Source organism: Pseudophryne corroboree, chromosome 5, assembly GCF_028390025.1.
Source record: "Pseudophryne corroboree isolate aPseCor3 chromosome 5, aPseCor3.hap2, whole genome shotgun sequence".
Taxonomy (NCBI): domain Eukaryota; kingdom Metazoa; phylum Chordata; class Amphibia; order Anura; family Myobatrachidae; genus Pseudophryne; species Pseudophryne corroboree.
Window position 1 is genome coordinate 844270356 of NC_086448.1, and position 15506 is coordinate 844285861.

The following is a 15506-nucleotide window of genomic DNA, read 5'->3' on the forward strand; positions in this document are numbered from 1 at the left end:
GTGTATAAGTATAGATGTTGCAGCACTGCACATGTGTATAAGTATAGATGTTGCAGCACTGCACATGTGTATAAGTATAGATGTTGCAGCACTGCACATGTGTATAAGTATAGATGTTGCAGCACTGCACATGTGTATAAGTATAGATGTTGCAGCACTGCACATGTGTATAAGTATAGATGTTGCAGCACTGCACATGTGTATAAGTATAGATGTTGCAGCACTGCACATGTGTATAAGTATAGATGTTGCAGCACACGTGTATAAGAATGGATGTTGCAGCACTGCACACGTGTATAAGTATAGATGTTGCAGCACCGCACACATGTATAAGTATAGATGTTGCAGCACTGCCCACGTGTATAAGTACAGATGTTGCAGCATAGCACACATGTATAAGTACAGATGTTGCAGCACTGCACACGTGTATAAGTATAGATGTTGCAGCACTGCACATGTGTATAAGTCTAGATGTTGCAGCACAGCACACATGTATAAGTACAGATGTTGCAGCACTGCACACGTGTATAAGTATAGATGTTGCAGCACCGTACACATGTATAAGTATAGATGTTGCAGCACTGCCCACGTGTAGAAGTCTAGATGTTGCAGCACAGCACACGCATGTAAGCATAGATGTTGCAGCAACACGTGTGTATGTATAGATGTTGTAGCACTGCACATGTGTATGTATAGATGTTGTAGCACTGCACATGTGTATGTATAGATGTAGTAGCACTGCACATGTGTATGTATAGATGTAGTAGCACTGCACATGTGTATGTATAGATGTTGTAGCACTGCACATGTGTATGTATAGATGTTGTAGCACTGCTCATGTGTATGTATAGATGTAGTAGCACTGCACATGTGTATGTATAGATGTTGTAGCACTGCACATGTGTATGTATAGATGTTGTAGCACTGCACATGTGTATGTATAGATGTTGTAGCACTGCACATGTGTATGTATAGATGTTGTAGCACTGCACATGTGTATGTATAGATGTTGTAGCACTGCACATGTGTATGTATAGATGTTGTAGCACTGCACATGTGTATGTATAGATGTTGTAGCACTGCACATGTGTATGTATAGATGTTGTAGCACTGCACATGTGTATGTATAGATGTTGTAGCACTGCACATGTGTATGTATAGATGTTGTAGCACTGCACATGTGTATGTATAGATGTTGTAGCACTGCGCATGTGTATGTATAGATGTTGCAGCACTACACATATATATATATATATATATGTATAGATGTTGTAGCACTGCACGTGTATGTATAGATGTTGTAGCACTGCACATGTGTATGTATAGATGTAGTAGCACTGCACATGTGTATGTATAGATGTTGTAGCACTGCACATGTGTATGTATAGATGTTGTAGCACTGCACATGTGTATGTATAGATGTTGTAGCACTGCACATGTGTATGTATAGATGTAGTAGCACTGCACATGTGTATGTATAGATGTTGTAGCACTGCACATGTGTATGTATAGATCTTGTAGCACTGCACATGTGTATGTATATATGTTGTAGCACTGCACATGTGTATGTATAGATGTTGTAGCACTGCACATGTGTATGTATAGATGTTGTAGCACTGCACATGTGTATGTATAGATGTTGTAGCACTGCACATGTGTATGTATAGATGTAGTAGCACTGCACATGTGTATGTATAGATGTTGTAGCACTGCACATGTGTATGTATAGATGTTGTAGCACTGCGCATGTGTATGTATAGATGTTGCAGCACTACATATATATATATATATATGTATAGATGTTGTAGCACTGCACGTGTATGTATAGATGTTGTAGCACTGCACATGTGTATGTATAGATGTTGTAGCACTGCACATGTGTGTATGTATAGATGTTGCAGCACTGCACATGTGTATGTATAGATGTTGTAGCACTGCACATGTGTATAAGTATAGATGTTGTAGCACTGCACATGTGTATGTATGTAAGTATGTAAGTATGTATGTATGTATGTATGTTGTAGCACCGCACATGTGTATGTATATATGTTGTAGCACTGCACATGTATATGTATAGATGTTGCAGCAGATGGTATCCGGGCTGTAGGTCTACCATGTAAAGGTCGATAGTCATTTGGTCAACCACAAATGGTCGACATGGACAATACGTTGACATGTAAAAGGCTGATAGTGCTTATGGTTGACAGGTACAAAAGGTCGACATGTTCAAATGGCCAACACACATTTGGTCGACACAGCTTTTTTGATTTTTTTTTTTAGCATGTTAATCAACTTTTTCATACTTTACCATCCACATGGACTACGATTGGGAATAGTAATCTGCGCTCAGGCATTGCGAGCGAAGCGAGGGGACACGGTACACTGTGCTGCGACAGCGAAAATGACACAAAAAAACAAAAATGTTGTGTCAACCTTTTCTCACGTCGACCATTTCATATGTCAACATTTTCACCCGGCAACCTTTCCTACTGTCGATCTTTTGTCAGGTCGACCTTTTTCACATGACGACCTTTTGATCCTGTTGACCTACTGCACGTCGACCTTTGTTATGTAGATCTCCTGATCCATACACACAGCAGACAGAGGGCCACATAGCACTGCGTACACATCCGCCTGATACTAGCCCCATAGTCATTAACACTATACATACAATAGACGCAGCACGCCACTATGGGCTCAGCTTCATCTTATTTCCCAACTACTAAAAGACCAAGATTCCCTCACTCAGTCAGGTCCTGTGAGGTAGCGGCCCCCCTCTCATGGCCACGCTCCACATGTCACGACCGTGCCCCAAATTATGACCACGCTCCCCATGTCATGACCATACCACTATGTCATAATTACCTCCATAGTTCATATCTGAACATTTCAGTTTGGGCTTTGATGATGACGATGTAGATGTAATCCTAGATTTCAGCATTGGATACCGCCCCCCTGGGCCTAATTCTGAGTTTATCGCAGCAGCAAATATTTTAGCAGTTGGGCAAAACCATGTGCACTGCAGGGGGGGGGGGGGGGACAGATATAACATGTGCAGAGAGAGTTAGATTTGGGTGGGGTGTGTTCAAACTGAAATCTAATTTGCAGTGTAAAAATAAAGCAGCCAGTATTTACCCTGCACAGAAACAAAATAACCCACCCAAATCTAACTCTCTCTGCACATGTTACATCTGCCCCACCTGCAGTGCACATGGTTTTGCCCAATTGCTAACAAACTTACTGCTGCGATCAACTCAGAATTACCCCCCCTGTCCGGTGGGTTACATTAAGTCCCCAGAAGCACTTATGCCGCTTCTCTGCCTGGGCTACATAACAACCCTGGTGACCCGCATCAAATGCCCCTTTACCTAAAACAGCGCTGTACCTGTATGTGTAGTGTTCCTGTACCATGTGTGCCCAGTACAGGTTCCGCAGTCACAATGGGGCATATTTACCTTATCCCTCTCCACCTGGGGCATCCAGACATCCTGAGCAAGGATCACACGACGTAGCCGGAGGGCAGAGAGTCACCTGGGTGCAGGAATCCCCCCCAAATCATCAGTTGTCCTGTCCTGTCTGACCTACTCACTGATACCCAGTGCACTTACTCACCAACACCTCATTACAGACTCACCAGCCCATCGCTCATTATACAGCATGTACACGTACTCACTGATACCCAGTGTACTCCGTGCACTTACTCACCAACACCTCATTACAGACTCACCAGTCCCTCGCTCACTATACAGCATGTACACGTACTCACTGATTCCCAGTGTACTCTGTGCACTTACTCACCAACACCTCATTACAGACTCACCAGTCCCTCGCTCACTATACAGCATGTACACGTACTCACCGATACCCGGTGTACTCCGTGCACTTACTCACCAACACCTAATTACAGACTCACCAGTCCCTCGCTCACTATACAGCATGTACACGTACTCACTGATTCCCAGTGTACTCTGTGCACTTACTCACCAACACCTCATTACAGACTCACCAGTCCCTCGCTCACTATACAGCATGTACACGTACTCACCGATACCCGGTGTACTCCGTGCACTTACTCACCAACACCTAATTACAGACTCACCAGTCCCTCGCTCACTATACAGCATGGACACGTACTCACTGATACCCAGTGTACTCCATGCACTTACTCACCAACACCTCATTACAGACTCACCAGCCCATCGCTCACTATACAGCATGTACACGTACTCACTGATACCCAGTGTACTCCGTGCACTTACTCACCAACACCTTATTACAGACTCACCAGTCCCTCGCTCACTATACAGCATGTACACGTACTCACTGATACCCAGTGTACTCCGTGCACTTACTCACCAACACCTCATTACATATTCCCCAGTCCCTCGCTCACTATACAGCATGCGCCCGCAATTTCTGCGGAGGGCCGCAGAAATTACGATCGCCTCTGCCTGTCAAACAGGAAGAGGCGGTCACGGGGCAGGAGGGGGGTGACAACGGTCCATTTTCTGGGTGGAAACGGAGCGTTGCGGGGGCGTGCCAGCCCAAATGGTGGGCTGGTACGAAAGAACGAGGGTGTGCCGGCGGTGCGGCCACAGCGGCTGCGTGACGTCACACGCAGCCGACGCGACAACAAAAATGGCGCTGGGACTCCTGTGGCCGCAGCTAACAAGCAGAAATTGCGTGCTGTTCGCAATTTCTGCTTGAAGCAGGGGGGGAGGCGCCGGTCAGCATGCGTGCCAATGGTTAGCAAATTCTGCTGATTAGCACAATTTGCTAACCTTACTGAATTGAACCCAGAATCACTGAAACTATCACTAACATATAGAGGGTCATTCCGACCCGATCGCTCGTTGCAGTTTATCGCAGCGCAGTGATCGGGTCGGAACTGCGCATGCGCCGGTGCATGCCGGACGGCCGAAGGCCGTCGTTCCCTAGCGATCGCCTCTGCCTGATTGACAGACAGAGGCGGTCGCTGGGCAGGAGGGGGCGGCACGGTGGCATTTGGCCACCGTTTTGGGGGCGCGGTCCGGTCATTGCAGGCATGGCCGGACCGTGTGGGGGGCGGCCCCACCGGCTGCTTGACGTCACACGCAGCCGTTGTGACCAGGGGCAGCGACAAGCAACTCCCGGCCAGCCGCAGGATTTGCGCTGGCCGGGAGACACTCAACAAGTACAGAAGCATCGCCGCTGTGCGATGCTTTTGTACTTGTGTGTGTGTGGGGGGGCGGACAGACATGCGGGGCGGGCTAGCACTGTGCTGGGCGTCCCCCCGCATGTCAGGGAACATGATCGTAGCTGTGCTAAATTTAGCACAGCTACAATCAACTCAAAATGATCCCCACAGTGCACTGACTCACTGATACTATCACTAACATATAGTGCACTGACTCACTGATACTATCACTAACATACAGTGCACTGACTCACTGATACTATCACTAACATACAGTGTACTGACTCACTGATACTATCACTAACATACAGTGCACTGACTCACTGATACTATCACTACCATACAGTGCACTGACTCACTGATACTATCACTACCATACAGTGCACTGACTCACTGATACTATCACTACCATACAGTGCACTGACTCACTGATACTATCACTACCATACAGTGCACAGACTCACTGATACTATCACTACCATACAGTGCACTGACTCACTGATACTATCACTACCATACAGTGCACTGACTCACTGATACTATCACTACCATACAGTGCACTGACTCACTGATACTATCACTACCATACAGTGCACTGACTCACTGATACTATCACTACCATACAGTGCACTGACTCACTGATACTATCACTACCATACAGTGCACTGACTCACTGATACTATCACTACCATACAGTGCACTGACTCACTGATACTATCACTACCATACAGTGCACAGACTCACTGATACTATCACTACCATACAGTGCACTGACTCACTGATACTATCACTACCATACAGTGCACTGACTCACTGATACTATCACTACCATACAGTGCACTGACTCACTGATACTATCACTAACATACAGTGCACTGACTCACTGATACTATCACTAACATACAGTGCACTGACTCACTGATACTATCACTAACATACAGTGCACTGACTCACTGATACTATCACTAACATACAGTGCACTGACTCACTGATACTATTACTAACCTATAGTGCACCGAGTCACTGATACTATCACTACCATACAGTGCACAGACTCACTGATATTATTACTATCATATAATGCACTGAATCACTAATACTATTACTAACATATAGTGCACCGAGTCACTGATATTATTACTAACATATAGTGCACGAAGTCACTGATGTTATTACGAACATATAGTGCACGAAGACACTGATATTATTACTAACATATAGTGCACGAAGTCACTGATATTATTACTAAAATATAGTTCACGAAGTCACTGATATTATTACTAACATATAGTGCACGAAGTCACTGATATTATTACTAACATATAGTGCACGAAGACACTGATATCATTACTAACATATAGTGCATGAAGTCACTGATATTATTACTAACATATAGTGCACGAAGTCACTGATATTATTACTACTAACATATACTGCACTGAATCACTGATACGATCACTAACATACAGTGCACTGACTCACTGATACGATCACTAACATACAGTGCACTGACTCACTGATACGATCACTAACATACAGTGCACTGACTCATTGATACTATCACTAACATACAGTGCACTGACTCACTGATACTATCACTAACATACAGTGCATTGAAGCACTGATACTATCACTAACATATAGTTCAATGAATCACTGATACTATCACTAACACATAGTTGAATGAATCACTAATACTATAAGTAACATATTGTGCACAGAATCACTGATACTATCACTAACACTATCACTAACATATTGGTGGTCATTCTGAGTTGATCGCTAGCTGCTTTCGTTCGCAGCGATCAGGCAAAAAAATGGCACTTCTGCACATGTGTATGGTGCGCAATGCGCACGCGCGTCGTACTTTCACAAAAGCCATTGCAGTTTCACACAAGGTCTAGCGACGCTTTTCAATTGCATTGCTGGCCGCAGAGTGATTGACAGGAAGTGGGTGTTTCTGGGAGGTAACTGACCATTTTCGGGGAGTGTGTGTAAAAACGCAGGCGTGTCAGATAAAAACGCAGGAGTGGCTGGGGAAACATAAGCGTGGCTGGCCGAACGCAGGGCGTGTTTGTGACGTCAAAACAGGAACTAAATAGTCTGCAGTGATCGCAAGCTAGGAGTAGGTCTGGAGCTGCTCTGAAACTGCACAATCTTTTTTGTAGCAGCGCTGCGATCCTTTCGTTCGCACTTCTGCTAAGCTAAGATACACTCCCAGAGGGCGGCGGCTTAGAGTTTGCACGGCTGCTAAAAGCAGCTAGCGAGCGATCAACTCGGAATGAGGGCCATAGTTCAATGAATCACTAATACTATCACTAACAAACAGTGCACTGAATCACTGATACTATCACTAGCATATGGTGCACTGAATCACTGATACTATCACTAGCATATAGTGCACTGAATCACTGAAACTATCACTAGCATATAGTGCACTGCGTCACTGATACTATCACTAGCATATAGTGCACTGACTCACTGATACTATCACTAGCATATAGTGCACTGAATCACTGATACTATCACTAGCATATAGTGCACTGAATCACTGATACTATCACTAGCATATAGTGCACTGAATTACTGATACTATCACTAGCATATAGTGCACTGACTCACTGATATTATTACTAACATATAGTGCACTGAGTCACTGATACTATCACTAGCATATAGTGCACTGCGTCACTGATACTATCACTAGCATATAGTGCACTGAATCACTGATACTATCACTAGCATATAGTGCACTGAATCACTGATACTATCACTAGCATATAGTTCACTGACTCACTGATATTATTACTAACATATAGTTCACTGAATCACTGATGCTATCACTAGCATATAGTGCACTGAATCACTGATACTATCACTAGCATATGGTGCACTGAATCACCGATACTATCACTAGCATATAGTGCACTGCGTCACTGATACTATCACTAACATATAGTGCACTGAATCACTGATACTATCACTAGCATATAGTGCACTGACTCACTGATATTATTACTAGCATATAGTGCACTGAATCACTGATACTATCACTAGCATATAGTGCACTGACTCACTGATATTATTACTAACATATAGTGCACTGAGTCACTGATATTATCACTAGCATATAGTACATTGACTCACTGATACTATCACTAACATATAGTGCACTGACTCACTGATACTATCACTAGCATATAGTGCACTGTATCACTGATACTATCACTAGCATATAGTGCACTGAATCACTGATACTATCACTAGCATATAGTGCACTGAATCACTGATACTATCACTAGCATATAGTGCACTGAATCACTGATACTATCACTAGCATATAGTGCACTGACTCACTGATATTATTACTAACATATAGTGCACTGAGTCACTGATATTATCACTAGCATATAGTACATTGACTCACTGATACTATCACTAACATATAGTGCACTGACTCACTGATACTATCACTAGCATATAGTGCACTGTATCACTGATACTATCACTAGCATATAGTGCACTGAATCACTGATACTATCACTAGCATATAGTGCACTGAATCACTGATACTATCACTAGCATATAGTGCACTGAATCACTGATACTATCACTAGCATATAGTGCACTGAATCACTGATACTATCACTAGCATATAGTGCACTGACTCACTGATATTATTACTAACATATAGTGCACTGAGTCACTGATATTATCACTAGCATATAGTACATTGACTCACTGATACTATCACTAACATATAGTGCACTGACTCACTGATACTATCACTAGCATATAGTGCACTGTATCACTGATACTATCACTAGCATATAGTGCACTGAATCACTGATACTATCACTAGCATATAGTGCACTGAATCACTGATACTATCACTAGCATATAGTGCACTGAATCACTGATACTATCACTAGCATATAGTGCACTGAATCACTGATACTATCACTAGCATATAGTTCACTGAATCACTGATACTATCACTAGCATATAGTGCACTGCGTTACTGATACTATCACTAGCATATAGTGCACTGAATCACTGATACTATCACTAGCATATAGTGCACTGAATCACTGATACTATCACTAGCATATGGTGCACTGAATCACCGATACTATCACTAACTTATAGTGCACTGACTCACTGATATTATCACTAGCATATAGTGCACTGCGTCACTGATACTATCACTAGCATATAGTGCACTGAATCACTGATACTATCACTAGCATATAGTGCACTGAGTCACTGATACTATCACTAGCATATAGTGCACTGAATCACTGATACTATCACTAGCATATAGTGCACTGACTCACTGATATTATTACTAACATATAGTGCACTGAGTCACTGATATTATCACTAGCATATAGTACATTGACTCACTGATACTATCACTAACATATAGTGCACTGACTCACTGATACTATCACTAGCATATAGTGCACTGTATCACTGATACTATCACTAGCATATAGTGCACTGAATCACTGATACTATCACTAGCATATGGTGCACTGAATCACTGATACTATCACTAGCATATAGTGCACTGACTCACTGATATTATTACTAACATATAGTTCACTGAATCACTGATACTATCACTAGCATATAGTGCACTGAATCACTGATACTATCACTAGCATATGGTGCACTGAATCACTGATACTATCACTAACATATAGTGCACTGACTCACTGATACTATCACTAGCATATAGTGCACTGCATCACTGATACTATCACTAGCATATAGTGCACTGAATCACTGATACTATCACTAGCATATAGTGCACTGACTCACTGATATTATTACTAACATATAGTGCACTGAGTCACTGATATTATCATTAGCATATAGTACATTGACTCACTGATACTATCACTAACATATAGTGCACTGACTCACTGATATTATCACTAGCATATAGTGCATTGACTCACTGATACTATCACTAGCATATAGTGCACTGACTCACTGATACTATCACTAGCATATAGTGCACTGCATCACTGATACTATCACTAGCATATAGTGCACTGAATCACTGATACTATCACTAGCATATAGTGCACTGACTCACTGATATTATTACTAACATATAGTGCACTGAGTCACTGATATTATCACTAGCATATAGTACATTGACTCACTGATACTATCACTAACATATAGTGCACTGACTCACTGATATTATCACTAGCATATAGTGCATTGACTCACTGATACTATCACTAGCATATAGTGCACTGACTCACTGATACTATCACTAGCATATAGTGCACTGACTCACTGATACTATCACTAGCATATAGTGCACTGCATCACTGATACTATCACTAGCATATAGTGCACTGTGTCACTGATACTATCACTAGCATATAGTGCACTGAGTCACTGATACTATCACTAGCATATAGTGCACTGAGTCACTGATATTATTACTAACATATAGTGCACTGAGTCACTGATACTATCACTAGCATATAGTGCACTGAATCACTGATACTATCACTAGCATATAGTGCACTGAGTCACTGATATTATCACTAACATTCAACAACAGTGTATTCTCCTGCACCAGACAAACAGTAAGTACCAAATATAACAAAAAACAGCTACACTTAATCTAATAGGCAATTCATGTACCTTTTTATTTGGCTGGAGGTGCTCCCGGAATTATGAGACAAACTCATCAACATATTACTAGGTGGGGATTCACCCCGAAGACAATTCCTTTTTGGAGCACACTTTTAATAATGATTATGATCCATACAATAAGATATGATGTATTATTTAAAACTTAACTTTTAATCTTTACCCAGTTAATATAAAGAAGGGGGAGCAGAACAAAAGCCAAAAAAATAAACAAACCAAGGAAGAATTTATTTAAACAGTGTACTGAAAAAATCTACTTAATTAATAGATAATGAATACCCCTTCATAACTTTAAAAAAAAAAAAGGATACTTTACATAATTTTTTGGGACAGTGTATTATAGTATGTCTTCCCCTAATAGTGTGCGAATAGCACACAATTAAATTAAATGTCTACCATGTAGCTCCTATATAGGGTTGTGAGATATATTTATACAATGCAACGATAATAATACCACATAATTTATTATTGAAAATTATTCAGAATATTATAAAGATACAGAATAGATTTGTACAGCATATATTGTAGTTTCCCCCATCTGCTGCCCATCCTCATCCGTTGGAGCGGAGGACGGGTGAGAGTAGGATCACTACTACGCTGATGGAATTAAAGCAACAGTGTCCCCTCGTACCCCCGTGATCGGTGTTAGATATGCTCTGTTGCCGAAGGCCTTGCAAAGCATAAATGCGCCGCGGGGGTCAAGCGAACACCTGTGAAAAAAGTGAAATACTGTCCAACAATAAAAATATCTCCAAAAATTTCCTATTAATCTCTTTTATATTACTGTAATATTTGTCGTATTTGAAAATACCTCGGTTAATCTCAGAAACATTTATAATGATTTACAATCGTTTGCCTCCTCTTGTTCCACCATAAGTTTGGAACAGTACAATTTAGTTCAATAGGTGCAATTATTCATAAGGTGCTCATTCAGTTTACTATACTCAGCACCATATAGCTTGTTCTCTAAATATAGAATATAGGCCCTCATTCCGAGTTGATCGCTCGCAAGGCGATTTTAGCAGAGTTACACACGCTAAGCCGCCGCCTACTGGGAGTGAATCTTAGCTTCTTAAAATTGCGACCGATGTATTCGCAATATTGCGATTACTAACTACTTAGCAGTTTCAGAGTAGCTTCAGACTTACTCTGCCTGTGCGATCAGTTCAGTGCTTGTCGTTCCTGTTTTGACGTCACAAACACACCCAGCGTTCGCCCAGACACTCCCCCGTTTCCCCGGCCACTCCTGCGTTTTTTCCGGAAACGGTAGCGTTTTTTCCCGCACGCCCATAAAACGGCCTGTTTCCGCCCAGTAACACCCATTTCCTGTCAATCACATTACGATCGCCGGAGCGATGAAAAAGCCGTGAGTAAAAATACTATCTCCATTGTAAAATTACTTGGCGCAGTCGCAGTGCGAATATTGCGCATGCGTACTAAGCGGAATTTCACTGCGATGCGATGAAAAATACAGAGCGATCAACTCGGAATGAGGGCCATAGTACAGCATAAAATACAATCGCTCCCATCTGCTTCCCCTCCTCATCCACTGGAGCAAAGGAGGAGTGAGAGTAGGGTCGTTGTCAGGCCCGGCGCTACCCGCTCAGCAAAGGGATGCAGTGCAGGTAGGCGCCGGGCAGGAGAGGCGCCTGCCCTTCACTGCTCTGCATCCCAGCTGAAGCGCCGTCCTGTCCCCCCCTGCTGCTGCTGCTGCGCCTGCCCTGTCACACTGACAGGCAGCCGCTGCAGCGCCGGCAGCATGAAGCCTTCTCCTCTCTCCCCTGTGACAGGGAGAGGAGTGTCAGTGATCGTTCGGCCGAAAAGGGGCGGAGCTACACGGACCAAGGGGGCGGAGCTACACAGGATCATGCTATTGAAGATCTGGCCAGCACAACTGTGGTAAGTGGATGTAAAAAGAGTGAGAGAGAAAGTGTGTGTGTGTGTGTGTGTGTGTGTGTGTGTGTGTGTGTGTCTGGGTATGTGTATGTATGTGTGTGTTTGTATATACTGTATTTATGTATGTATGTATCTGTATGCAGAGCCGTCATGTGTAAAAAGGGGACGCTGTCTGCCGTAATGTGTAAAAAGGTGACGCTGTCTACCGTAATGTGTAAAAAGGGACACTGTCCGCCGTAATGTGTAAAAAGGGCACGCTGTCTACCGTAATGTGTAAAAAGGGACACTGTCCGCCGTAATGTGTAAAAAGGGCACGCTGTCTGCCGTATTGTGTAAGAAGGGGACGCTGTCTGCCGTAATGTGTAAAAAGGGACACTGTCCGCCGTAATGTGTAAAAAGGGCATGCTGTCTGCCGTATTGTGTAAGAAGGGGACGCTGTCTGCCGTAATGTGTAAGAAGGGGACGCTGTCTGCCGTAATGTGTAAAAAGGGGACGCTGTCTACCGTAATGTGTAAGAAGGGGACGCTGTCTGCCGTAATGTGTAAAAAGGGGACGCTGTCTACCGTAATGTGTAAGAAGGGGACGCTGTCTGCCGTAATGTGTAAGAAGGGGACGCTGTCTACCGTAATGTGTAAGAAGGGGACGCTGTCTACCGTAATGTGCAAGAAGGGGACGCTGTCTGCCGTAATGTGTAAGAAGGGGACGCTGTCTGCCGTAATGTGTAAAAAGGGAAATCTGTCGGCCGTAATGTGTAAAAGGGGCTCTACCTGGTGTAGTGGCGCTGCTGTGCGGCGTAATTTGAATAATGGAGACTACTATAATATGTAATATGAATTGGTGTTATTTTGTGGCCACACCCCTTCCCCATGAAGCCACGCCCCTAATTTTTGGTGCGCGCCTACGGCGCGCAGTGCCCCTGTTCTACATACAAGGAGGCCGCCAATGCCCTCTCTTGCACACAGCGCTAAAATGTCTAGTTACGGCACTGTCTGTGTGTAGGGCCGTAACTAGCGCTGCACAGGGTGTGTATGGGCAGAGAGTTCACATCCATAGGCTTACACGGATCTCCTGCAGCTCAGGGGCCCAAGAGGCCATGGTAACCCTCCGGCCAGAGGCGGATTGGCCATAGGGTTCACAGGGAAGATTCCCGGTGGGCCGACGCACCCGCGGGGCCTGTTTTGTTTGAGGACATGTGGTCCTATTTATAGACATAATGAATAATTTGCATATATGAAAATGACTTTGCCACTTAGCCTGTGATTGCAGATGATCTAGTGTATGCTGTGTCTGCCTGCTTGGCTGACATATAAGATTGAGTGAATAGTGATTGGGATACGGTTGGTGTAATAAGCAAGAAAATACATCTTTCTAAAGAATGATATACTTTCCTAAATTCTGAAGGTGTATCACATAATGTGCTCATAATATTTAAATTTTATTTCTTTTTACCTTCCCCCTTGATGCTGGACATGCCCACTATCTGTAAAGTCTTGGGGGGAGGGTGCTGCTGCCATGGCCCATGGCTAGACCTTACACCTCTGGTGCTGCCCATGTGGGGCCACTAGTACAACTTTTTCCAGGGCCGCTTTTTGTTCCCAATCCGCCCCTGCATGTAAAGTATGGGAGGGCGCAAATTTATATTTTGCAGGAGGGCGCCGAACACCCTAGCACCGGCCCTGGTCGTTGTTATGCTGATGGAGTATAAGACTGCAGTGTTCACCCGTGCCCCCGTAATCGGTGTTAGGTGAGCCCTGTTACCTCTGGCATTGCAGAGCTCAAATGCGCCGCGGGGCCGGGAGAGCACCTGTGAAGGAAGGTATAGAAGGAAAAGCAAAGTGTCTTAGCCTGGAGAAAGAAACCCTCTTCAAGGCTAATATTTACTGCACACCATGGCGATAGAACACCTCCTCTAATCTGGAAATCTACAGAATCCCCATGTATATATAGTTCAACAGGAGATTGCCCCCTTCTATCTTACTTAAATAGAGTTTATAAGCTTATAGCCATATATTTAGAAAGCATTTATCATTAAATCAATACCATTTCCTAAAGCATCCTAAATTGCATTTTTATGACCATGCATATGAGAAAATATACATGACATAAATCTATTGATTATGTCAAAAAACAAAGAGAGAGGAGGGGAGGTTTTAGAGATTCATAACTAATATACCGGCCATGATTGGCAACATTTCAACTGTATAAAAACCACATTGATAAATCACATCATCATGTATATATTTAAAAAAAAAAAAAACATTGTTGGAAGAGATCAAGTTAATATATCCCACTCATCAGGTATATAGCATTTAGTGAGGCCACTATTGGCACCATTTTAACTACATAGAAGCCACATTGATAAATCTCATCATCATATATATTTTTTCTAAAAAGCACTATTAGAAGAAATCAAGATAATATATCCCACTCATCAAATATATCAATTTTTAGTGAAGCATCTCATGTTTCATTTTTACAACCAAACATATGGATAAGCATATGGGACACAAATGTATCCGTTGTATCACACAATAAGGTGAAGGACTCGTGTTCTGGCCATGATTGGCTTTCATTCAAACACACATTCCTATCCACCCTTAAACACTGCACGTGCTAACCGGGGAGCGTTAATACTAGGAAGAAAGTCATTAGTTTAAAATGAATTCTATTGCATGATCACTATGTTACCGGACCGCCGGCTGCGGCCAGCGTACTCTTCCCCGCTCTCAGGATTTGCTTCACGTGCCGTCTA

General features: G+C 43.0%; 1 protein-coding gene across 5 annotated transcripts in view; it reads right to left on the minus strand.

Annotated features, from left to right (window-relative positions):
* Positions 1–15506, minus strand: part of NOS3 (nitric oxide synthase 3) — a 271255-nt gene that overhangs the window by 124717 nt on the left and 131032 nt on the right. Inside the window, exon 2 of one of the 5 annotated variants that reach the window (XM_063924657.1) lies at positions 3456–3531. The exons of the other annotated variants lie outside the window; for them this stretch is intronic. Coding sequence (XP_063780727.1) covers positions 3456–3487 — 32 coding nt within the window. The 5' untranslated portion in view covers positions 3488–3531. The remainder of the gene's footprint in view (positions 1–3455; positions 3532–15506) is intronic. 5 annotated transcript variants of the gene reach the window in all.